Source organism: Chinchilla lanigera, unplaced genomic scaffold, assembly GCF_000276665.1.
Source record: "Chinchilla lanigera isolate Chin_1 unplaced genomic scaffold, ChiLan1.0 scaffold00017, whole genome shotgun sequence".
In the NCBI taxonomy this organism is placed as follows: domain Eukaryota; kingdom Metazoa; phylum Chordata; class Mammalia; order Rodentia; family Chinchillidae; genus Chinchilla; species Chinchilla lanigera.
In genome coordinates, this window is record NW_004955418.1 from 5,810,258 (window position 1) to 5,822,656 (window position 12,399).

At 33.5% G+C, this 12,399-nt stretch overlaps 1 protein-coding gene across 3 annotated transcripts in view; it reads right to left on the bottom strand.

The window, feature by feature from the left end:
• The window catches only part of Fer (fer (fps/fes related) tyrosine kinase), a 368,631-nt gene that overhangs the window by 197,339 nt on the left and 158,893 nt on the right, over positions 1 to 12,399 (bottom strand). For all 3 annotated transcript variants that reach the window (XM_013513026.1, XM_005382177.1, XM_005382178.2), the window contains one exon: positions 9,737 to 9,859. In XM_013513026.1, coding sequence (XP_013368480.1) covers positions 9,737 to 9,859 — 123 coding nt within the window. The remainder of the gene's footprint in view (positions 1 to 9,736; positions 9,860 to 12,399) is intronic.

Consider the following 12,399-nt stretch of genomic DNA (forward strand, 5'->3'; position numbering starts at 1 on the left):
GCAGGCACTGTGCCACTGAGCTAAATCCCCAGCCCCTGCCTACATGTTTTTGAAAACAATATCAACTGTTTACTAACTGCTATATGTTAGACGCTGTCAGATGCAAATGAATACAGATGACTTTGTTGCTCTTAAATAGCTTATTGCCTGATAGGATTGTCAGACACATGAAACTCACAAGAACACAAGATAAAGTAAATGTTATAACTACTGTAGAGCTCCACGTGAACTGAGAGGAGAACATTTCTACAGAGTGCTGTATGACTCTGTACATCAGATAAGTGGGCTTCCAATGAAAATGGAACCCACATCACCATCAGAGGTTTTCTACCTCCCAGACTGTCTTAGTTACTTTCTCACTGCTGAGAAACAATGCCTAACACCCACAAGTTGAAGGAGAAAATGTTTACACAGTTTGTAGAGGTTTCAGTCCATAAACTGGCTGGCTCCAAGGTAGAACGGCATAGCAGAAGGGCACGGCAGACAAGAAACACCTCATGGAAAGGCAGGCAGGAAGGAGCAAGGCCTCCTTCTTCTTGCACTTTTTATTTCATCTAGGATATGAATCCAGTGGTTGGTGGGTTTTCCCCTCAGGATGGGTCTTTTTTCTTCAGTAAATCCATTACACACACCCAAAACTATACTAAACCGATCAGTGAACTGATCCAGTCCTCATATCCATGATCCAGCATCACATACCTACGATCCAGCCACTACCAAAAGCCCACCTCTGAGCACATGAGATTTTGAGGGGACATTCAGACATAAGCTGTCACAGATTTTGTTTAGCTGTACTTTGTAGGGGCAGAGGGAAGAGAATGTACTAAGCAAGAGAGGATACATGACTGGAGACCAGTTTAGGATGGAGGCAGGAAAGGTACCCTCTTCTCTCTGTCACACTCCTACTTCTTATCAACTCACCCTATGCACTCTCTACCATCTCCTATGTACTCCTCTTCTACTGACCACTTCTCTCGTGACTGAAGGACAGAACTACTAATATTAATACACATGCATACCCATATTTATAGTAGTATAACTCACAATAGCTAAATCTTCCAAATGGCCTATATGTCCATCAACAGACAAATGGATAAAAAAAAAGGTGTATAAATATACAATAATGCTAGGCGATAAAGAAGGATAAATGAGTAATTTGTAGGAAAATAGATTCACTGTGAGACCATAATGTAAATGAAAGAAATCAGACACAGAAGGTTAAATATTACATATTCTCTTATATAAGAAATCTGAAGTATAATTAATTTAATGAGCAAAATTAAAGACAGAAAGAACAGGAAGGTACACCTTATACAGATGGGGGGGGGTCTAGGATGGAGAGAAAGAAGAGAGGCCAGAAAAAGGAAAAATGTACTAATATGTACTAATTCCCCACGATGAATGTATTCATTATGTATCACAACATGTACTAATAAGAGGAATTTTTTAAATGGAAAAATTAACATTTTGTATCAGAATCCCTATGTTCTTTTCTTGGTGGATACTTTTCTTCTTTGTACATCTCTCTATCCTAATATATGACACTCTGTAACTTTTGGAATATCAGATATATTCTGAATGGCTAAGTACAAGATTTAAAAAAGAACACATTATAAAAAGATGCTCACCTTCCAGGAAACTAACTTAGAACCTACCATTTACAAGATAAAATGATCAGAAAGAACATGGGTTTTTTTCCCAAAAGAGCAAAGTATGAATAATAAAAAATACTTTAACAATAATTCACTTCATTTGATCTTCCAACAATATTGCTAAATATTAAACTGTTCCAATAAAATTAAGACAATGTATGTGTCACATATGTGATCCTTTGTTATGTAAACTTTTTAATATGCTAACTTACTAATAATGGTATATACTAACATTAATATTTTGCTCATAAATCTACAGTCCTTGAGTTTTACTATTCTGTTCAGCAAAAATTGAACACAGAAAAACGCTGATGCAGAATATTCTATACTAAGCTATATTTTAATATTATACTCTTTGCTATTATTAAAAGGTGCTAAAAGTACAACCTATGAAACTGTTCCTCAACTTTTACAGATACATTGTTGAGGACATTGTAATTTAAAATCCCAGAAATTTTCTTTAAAACTTACTGGCAGTAAAAGTTTGCTTCAAACAAATTAAAATCGTTCTTCCTTTCTAATCATAAAATTAATTAACTGTCTCTATAACAATTTTCAAGTTCACAGATAAATTTCAAGCTCAATGCCAAATGTGTATAGATCTTTAAGAGATTGCACTTTGTATTTTCTCAACCGTTCTTAAATTTCCATCATTACTTATTTTTTTCATGGCACTAATACTGTGATATTATTTTAACATCATTGTAATATAATTTGGTTATAGTCTATACAGGTTCATTGTGAAACAAGGCAAAGTGAAAATTAATTTTTTCTGTTTTCTAAATGAGCTGATCAATTCCTTAAATTCAGAAAGCAATTAAAATAATCACCAGCATTCAGTAGTTAGTGAGTTCGGTGATTTCACCATTACACGTGGGATGTGCCTGGCCAACGTGCAATCTTTGCTTGTCCAACCTTCAGTAGAATGGCATTTTCCATCCTAACCCTAAATCCTAATCATGGTAGTCAAGCTCTCTAAAATCTGTGTTTTGCCTGAACTTTTCAGGTTATTCACCTTTCTAAATGATGTGCTTCTGTCAAATCAATCTTGTGTTCCTAAAAACAGGTTTTGGAACACCCCACATTTTAGGATTTATCAAGTGATTCCCCTACTCATATTCCTCTATGAAGGATCCACTGGAGCTTTGTTCCTCTTCTGAATCATACATCATATATTGCTATTTTTAAAATTAGCTTTTATTAATTTTCAAAAACCTGCTATGTCAAATCAGAGTGCACAAAATCAACTTATTGGATGTAGACATCTTAAAAAATAAAATGTATCACACAAGGAAAGCATAAAACATTGTTTTGTGAGATGTTATACTTCTACACACATACACATCAATACTAATAAATTACTGTGTCCTGCATGTCAGTATAAAGTGCAACTTCTTCCTACACATTGGGAGGTACACAGTTTTTAAGATACTGCTTTAAAAAGTGTTCTACTAAACATTATCATATTACTGACATGACATGTTCAACACAATTTCATTGAAAACTACACTTAAGCTACCAAAACTAATCCACTAATTTCTCCTACCACAAATAATCTCACCTATTCCCCTTCTTTCTTCTGTTTTCAATTGTGGGTTTTATTTTTTTCCTAATTTTTCAGTTGGATACTTAATCCATTTATTTCACTCTTTTTTGTTTTATTGGTGTAAATATTTAAGACTGAATTTTTCTCCAAGTGCTGTTCTGTTTATAGCACTTAAAATATTACATAGCACCTTATTTTCCCCACCTATTTAGCACATCTATGGATGCAAGCAAAGAATACACCCTTAGAACTTTAGGAAGAATTCCTCACATTCAATAGGTATTTTAGCTGGAGCTTTATGAGATTTATTGCAGCTTGGTCCTCTGATCCTGTTTATCTCTCTCTCTCTCTTTCTCTCTCTCTCTCCCCTCTCTCTCTCTCCCCTCTCTCTCCTCTCTCTCTCCCCCTCTCCCTCTCCCTCTCTTTAAATTAACTTTATTTTTAAATGATGCATAAAAGACATACAAATTCTGCAATGACATAGCATGGTTTTAATACATGTGTACATTGTATGATGCTTAAATCAGGTCAAATATATCTATCTCCTCAAACATTTACCATTGACGAAAACTTTGAAAATATTTTTATAGCTTTTTGAAATATATCGTACATTATTCTTATGTATAGTCATCCCACTATGGAATAGCACCCCAGAATTTCTAATCCCTAACTACCTGAAATTTAACACCCATCTATCTGTCAACCTTTCCCCATTCTTTTTTCCCTTCCACTCTCCACAGGCTCTGGCAGCTACCATTCTACTTTCAGTTTCCATGAAATCAACTTTGTTTAGCTTCCACATATGAATGAGATCCTATGGTATTCGCCCTTCTGTATCTGGATCATTTCAGTTAATATAATAATCTCCAGTTCTACCCACGTTCTGATGGCTCACTAGTTTTTCACTGTGTATATGTACCACATTTTCTTGAATCATTCAATTGATGGACACAGTTTGTTTACATTTCTTGGCAATTCTGAACAATGCTGCAATATAAAACTGGGAATGCAGATGTCTTTTCAATAAACTTATTCCATTTCTTTTGGCTATAGGCGCACTAGTAAGATTTATGCCTTATATTGTAGTTCCATTTCTAATTTTTTGAAAAACATCCACACTGTTTTCCATACTGGTTATACTGATTTTCATTTTTACCAACAGTGTGCTTTTTCTATATGACTTTTGCATAATCTAAGGGGCTTTTGAATACCTTAACATGTACTGTAATATATATGGCTTCTACTTTCATGAAAAATTCACAGGCATTTTAAAATGTTTAAATTGCTTGATCTCTGGTATTCAACAGGAAACAAGATGGGGAAAAAGTGAATGTGACTGTGTTCATATAAATATTCTTCTTATACATGTTTCTTTATGATTCAACCTACTTTCCAGAGAGCATGCATATGGAAGGCATAATAAATATCTCAAAAGATGATAGGATACACATCAGGCAGTATTTGTGCCATAAATATCAAATCATGCCTTTCAGCATGCATTAAAAATTCCAATTACTTACTCTTTTAAACTAATAGTTTGCCTCACAGATATCCCTCAAATATTAATAGGGTAGGTAAAAATTGTACAGAACTTACTGCTGAAAAACCTGGTTCTTCAAACCAAAAATATCACGATATTTAAAGAAAGTTCGAGGTAGTCTTAAGGATATAACACTACTGAGGAAATCAGTTACTGAAAATTAGCAGTCTCCAAGCCCATATTTCATTCTTTGAGATCAACACTTTTTCTCAAAATATCTTCTGGTAAAGGATTAGGCTTTTGATTTTGTTTATATAGTGCTGGCAATAGAACTCAGGGTCTCATACAGTCTATGCAAGATTCTATCCCTGACTAATTTTGAGCCCAAGGATAGATTTATTTTAAAAAGTGAAAAATCAACCTATATGTTATATGGTCTATGATGACATTCTTTTTTCCTTTCATATATATAATGGTTCAAACCTAAATTCAAGTTTAATTTGACTTCCCAGACTATTTTAAGTGCAGGGGTAAACATTATTCTACATTCCACTTCACACAAAATGCTATCATTTCTATAAGAGTTTCTTGGTAATGAGACTGTGAATGGCAAATTCAGTGCTACAACCTGGTGTGACAATATTGGAGTATAGCAAAAAATCATTTTAAATTATTGATGTTACTGAGATAGCTTAGGTTGTGATTTATGCTAGCTGGGGTTGTAATAAAGATGATAAATAGAATAAAATCAGTTTCAAATAAAAACACTGAAATTTACCAAAAAAGTGATTTAGGACACATTATAATCTCTGCATTTCCTCACCTAACAATGGGGATATTAATGATCACAGCTGTTGAAAAGATGTAATAAAATAAGAGATAAAAGGTTCTCAGCAGACTAAGCATCCATATTTTTTATTTCATGATTTTAAATATTCCAAATTTGTCTTCTGTTCTGATTTCACTGTCCTATGAAAAAAGTGTTTACACAACAAAGTATATGACATTGTACGGTTCCTCACACCGACACAATTTTTCTTCACGTTATGAATGTTAGAAAATGATACACAGGGTCATCGTATGCCACAATAGGAAGCTAACTTGCCTCACATGATGTGGCTGATAGAGGTAAAAAGTGGGATTTAAAATTGGTTTCTCTTCTTCCAAATCCAAGGCCCACATCGAGAGTTAAGCATATTCCAGGTGAATTTCCTCATGAGAAGACTGGTAGTTTTTTGTGTTCTTCCTTTCTTAATAGACCTAATTAACTGATCTAAAAGAATCAATTAAACAGAATAGTGGGTACTCTAGTTCAAAACTTTTTCTCAAAACTCTGGGTTTTCACAAGTATAAATCTAATATGACAAGATATTTAATTATCTCATTTTCAAAAGCTGAAAGAAAGGATTACTCTTCTCTTTTTCACATTTTAGACATACAGCACTTTTAAAACTTCCCATACAAATGATGGCTTAAGAGGATTAATTGCAAAAGTACAACTAGCTAGATGCCTCCAAAAATATTACTGGAAAAAAAGGTCTTAGAAATTAAAAACATAGCATTTACTGTAACTTAACTGGATGGCTATCTTACCAATAAACCTTTCCTGAAATTCACTATCACTGTTAAATATAAATCTTCTGTACTGAGGATATAGCTCAGTGGCACAAGTGCCTGCCTAGCAAGCACAAGGTCTTGAGTTCAATTTCCAGTACCAAAAAGAAAAAAAGTTAAGTATAAATCTTTTCTTAAGAGACACACTATGAAAACTTGTAAAATTTAATGATGTTTCTACACAAAAAAAGTAAATTTGCTAAATTATATGAGGAACTTTTAAAGACAATATATATTTACATATTGTTAATCCAAATTGTGTTTAACTCTCATCACTCTCTCGTGATCATGGTTTCTAGCATACCAGTCTCTGTGCTTCCCCAGTTCCACCAGGGAACACTCTTTCCCAGACACTCATGGAGGAGAGCCAGCCAGCAAACACGTCTGTGGCTCTACTACTTCTTTACAGCTGGTATATGCTCTGATAGGTCAGTATCCATCCTGTACTAACTGTTAAGAGTTTAATATTGTCCTTGCATATCACAACAGACAACTCGAAGAGGGAGTTCAAAAGTCCTAGTGCTTCCCCAATGAATTCAATATTTCAACACACATTTACTGAATATATCTACTCTGGTCCAGCACTCCTATAGGTACTAAAGATACTGCTGCACTAGCTGGCCAGTGTATTCCTGTCTTAAGAAGCTTGTATTTCACTTGGAGGAAATAAACAATTAAAATGTATCATATGATATAATCACAGATAAATATAGCCATCATAAAGAGAAATTACACAAAGTAAGGACAGTCTGTGCTATTTTAGACATGCAGTCAGAGAGGAACTCTCTGATAAACTAATACCTGAGCAGAAGCTGAATTAAACAAAAGTTTCCACCTTCCATATCTTTGCACAGAATTTGGTAGGCAGTGTAGGAAACATCAGTCAGTGGAAAGTGACAACTACATGGCTTGGTCACCTTCTTAGCATTATTACCCTGTGGAAAATGTCCAGTTTCCTCTACCTTTGAGTGAATAATCATAAGGATATGCAGAAAAGCAAACAACTACTTTGATTATTATAGGCGTTATGATAATAAACATATTTTTTATAGTTAGAGAAAAAATAAATGGGAAGAGAAATAAATGGGAAAAAATATCCTAAGAACCTTCTTTATGTAGGCTAAAAATAAAGTCTAGCATGAAATGAAAATTAGATATTTTATAGCACCTTATATGGTCAAAGACATAAACTTCTTACACAAATTAAATCAAGAAATAGATTCAGTAATACAAGTACAAGTACATTTTCAAAGGAAGATATATGACAGATAACAGCACCATAACAAAATCCATATCAATTTGTTCTTCACTCATAATAGAAAATTAGCTAACTTTTACAACCTCTGTATTGTGATTACCTTTTAAGAGTAATGTGATTCATTAAATGAAGTGCATAACAATATTTATATCAAATTGAGAAGATGATTTGCATATTTCAAATACCAGTACTTTAGATCAGATTAATAGTCAGATAGATAAGCTTTAAGTTCCTACCTCATAAAACCATTATATATAGCCCTTTAATCTTCTATAGCTTCCAGCATACATTTATTTTCATAGCTACTGCCATAAAAGAACAAGATAATCAACTCCAGTGTTGGAAGTTGGAGAGGAAGATAATAATTGACTATGTTATAGTCCAGACAATCAAATAAATTATCTAGGTTCATTTCATGGATAATTTTAGATTGTGAGGGCTACAGTTTTATTTGACATTACACATCCCTAATCATGTCCAGATCAGCATGGTATTTCTATTAGGGTTTTGGTGTGTCCATTCAGACTTGGCTAAGTTTAGAGACAGCACAAATATTTGGCTGGCTTGTAAAAGGGGCATCATTATCTCTGAAAACCTAGATGTATAGCATGTTACTCTAATGTAGATAAAAGTATCTTCCTTCACTGAATTTGATTCACACAAGAATATACTGGAATTAAGGATTATAATTTCAAATGTTCAATTAAGTATACGAAACTCTTGTCATTTAAAAAGGGAGACAACAGTGATGAAGGAGATGTGAAAAGTGACCCCTAGGTTTACTGTTTTTGAGAAGCTAGGAATCTCGTGAGACAAATTTTGGCATAAACTCAGGTAAAGAACTCAATTTGATGAAAAAGTAGAAAAAATTACGAGTTTTGGGAAACATAAATCTGACTTAGAAATACACATTTGCAAGTTTTAGTTTACTAAGTAGTAAAAGTAGAAGACATGAGAATCACTTTGAGTAAAAAAGGGAAAGGATGTTAGAATTCTACAAAACAACACTGCTTATTCATAGATAAAAGAAGAAATATTAGGAGATTATTTTTACTAGAGATAAAAGAGTGACAACCACTTTAGAATAGAAAATTTTGTGTAATTTTATTATTCAAGTAGAAAAATAAATGGAAAAATCTTAAAAGAATGAAGCAATTTCAAAACATAACAGATAATACAAGAAGGCCATTTCCTTAGCTACAGAATTGAAATGTTGAGCAACTGCCTGTCAAAATCTTCTGGGAGAGCATATTAAGGTTTAGCCCCTGAATGAAGACTTATATACCAATAAGGACATTCATTTCTAGAGTCACACAGGCAAACAATAATTTCTTAAAATTTCAATTAGCTGAATCTAGGTTATATGCCAGCATTCTTAAGACTAACACTTCAAATTAAAAGACATTTCTGGATCTATAAACATCAAATCAATAAGTATCACCTATCACATTTTATGCTTTATGTCTGCACTGTTCTTTAAATTAAGACAGCTCTCAAAGGAAAAACCCCTAGCCCCAGACCAATTCCTCAAGCAGTGAAAACGTTCAGATGCTAAAGCAACTCCAGTGTTGCACTTTGCCTTAGACCCCACAGGTTTTGTCTTAAAAACACACCATTTTCTCATACCCATACCTTACCCCATAAATAAATCATATGAAAATATAATGTATTCTGCGATAGATTTTGGAAGTAAAAATGCCTTTAGAACCATCTCTCATCCAGATACCTGGCTCCACATAGAGATGTTATGATTTACTCCATTTGAGAAAAGTAATATAGTTTCTAAAGTTCCAATATCCTATAATACACTGGAAATTGCACATTCCAAAAATTAAAATTATACTTAACTCCTAATTGGTGGACATCTTTTACTTCTACATTTTAGAGTCTTTTATATCAGGAATCTTTCTAAGTATTGATATTAGAAAGTAAAGAAAGGCTTCAAATCTTTTAAGAAGCATGGGAAACAAAGACAAAAATCAGATTGTTCATATCCTAGTAAACACTGAATAGGAAGGCAATCTTAATAAAATTAAGAATACATACTTCATCTGTATTGGTAGTAGCAGCATTTGCAAAATCTTTTCATTTCTGAATTTCTAGCACATGATCTAAGAACTGTATTTACAGGGGGGAATATTAATTCAAAACAAAGAAACAAAAATGTATACATAATATGCACCTACCTTCGGAATAGGATTCAGGAGAACTACACCTGATTTCTTGGTGATGACTTCTTTTGTTGCATAGTGATGATCTATAAGTTGAGGGATGCTGGAAAATCCAGTGCCCTCAAATCGATACAGATTCTGAAAAGATAAAAACAAAGTAAAATAAATATGGAGACATTGCTTCAGAAAGACTACATTCATCATGAAGTAAACTGTACTTAGTGAAAACTATCATTGCACAACAATATGAATATACTCAACACTACTGAACTATACACTTAAAAATCACTAAGGTTAGGTCAGGCATAGTTGTGCACACCTGTAATCTCAGCATTTGGAAGGCTGAGGCAAGAGGGTTGCTATGAGTTTGAGGCCCGCCGGGGCTACAAAGTGAGTTCAAGGCCAGCCTAAACTGCACAGTGAAACCCTGTCTCAAAAAGGCAAAAAAAAAAAAAAAAGGCTAAGGAGGAAAAAATGAAAATATATAGAAATATAAGTACTAAAATCTACCTTTTGGCAAAAAAATAGATAAAGAGTAAACCTAATTCAAACTGTTACGAGAGTAAAAAGTAAAACTAACATAACTGAAAGGCCTTTAGTTAAAATGAGAAGAATGAAGAAAACAAAGCACGAGACACACTCAGGGAAGAACTGTGTTTACATATAACTACATAGACTATATGTTCCCTTAGACAAAACTTTCAACTTCAACAATAATTTTACAAGTGTGAATTATAACTAATATAATATTTGAATACTTCTGTCATTTATTTCCTATACATTAATATTAGTTGCTTTTATATACTGGGATTTTCATCAGTATTTATTACAAAGAAAATTCCCTCATATACTTTTGATAAAGAAATAAAATAAAATAAATAAAGTGATAAAATTTTAAATACATGCTCAAATCTTAGCATTTTTTATATCACCAGGTAAGCAGCATTCCCCAAATGCTGCCAAGACCCCTCTCCTCTGTCTTCATATTTAAATATGCTGGTGGGTAGGTTATCACATAGATGAACTGACAGCAGTAAATAAAGCAAATAAAAAATATCTCCTGGCAGAACTTTTCAATGCAAGAAGCACTGCAATGCAATGTAATAAAAGTTTCCAACTGATTATTCACAAAGATTTCATCTGCACATACACAGGATATACGTGGGTACAGATATGGGTATGTATCATTTTAAGAAAATTTTAAAATAGAACTTTCTTATTTTATAGGACTAGACAGTAGACTAGGCACCCAGGAAGAATAGAACAGGGTAGGAAGAAGAGACGGTGGAAACTAGGACACCGGCTAACAGATACCAAAATACCTTTACCTAGGCAGAAAGAGTTCCAGTGTTCTCTAGCACAGTCTACCACAGTTTATTATAAATTTTATAAAGAACTAGAAGAAAGGAAATGGAAGGCTACACATACACACACACACACACACACACACACACAAATGTTTAAGGAGATGGAAAGGCTAATTACACTGATCTAATCGCTTTATATTGAATACACATACTGAATTATACTGTACCATTATGTTGTGTCAACTAAAAATTTTGTAAACTTGGAACTTTCAAACTTGTCCATATTTGGATACAACCTGCACTAACCAGAAGATTGTTTTCCAAGTGAACAGTTAAAGACTGACAGCTCTATTTTCACAATATAAAAAAAAAAGCCTGTTTACCAGAGTTTACCTATTATACAACTTTTTAGATAAATATTTCTTTTTTATCATTTGAGGAACAAAGATGCATTACAAAGCTGGAGTCTAAGATGCAGTAAGGAGACTGTGCTTACTTTACCATTTAAGGATATACAAGGCAACGTTAATTATATATAGTTACAGACAATTCAGGATAGTTGTTAATAAACTGTCTACAGAACTTTCTACTAAGTCTCTGGACCAGCTGTGATACATTAGCTCTGATGTTTAAGAATATTTCACATGGAAGATATTAACATATTTCTAAGCAAGATCTCTCACAATCTCAGCTTATTCATTAGTGAAACAGAGATGATCTTTGGGTCTCCTCACAAATGAGGATTGACTATGTATTAATTTGCAAATTATTTTTCCAGAGATATGGTACATAACACACTCTCAATTACCACATGAGCAATAACCCCTTCAAAACTATGCCAAATCAGGATATACAAAAAGAAGCACTTGCAAAGAACACAAGTATAAGTTACATTTTCTCAAAAACTAATAATTATCTGTGAATAGCTTACTTATCCTGGAAGGCTTTCTTATATGAAACTAATTTAAAAATGAAGACACATAAAAGATATATAGAAGTATAACGTGTAATGAGTAATAAAAACAACCACAATAATATTTTAGTCAAATATTCTGCTCTTCCTTTGTCTTCCCTTCAGTCTAATAGCAGTTACATCACCATTCATGAATATATTTAAGAAATATGATCACAAAAACAGTGAATGCTGCTGGGGAGTCCATCGAACCAAGGCAGGCCCATAAAAACATACAGTGTGTCCTTATCCGCCTTATTCACCAAAGCTGGCACTGTGCAACTTCTGACTCTTCCCCAAAGTCAAAATGATCATAGAAGGTAAATGTTTTGAATCAGCTCAGGACACCAAGGCAATCACGATGGCACAACTAAACACTCAGGAAAAAGGACTTGCAGAACTGTTTGAGAAAATGGCGA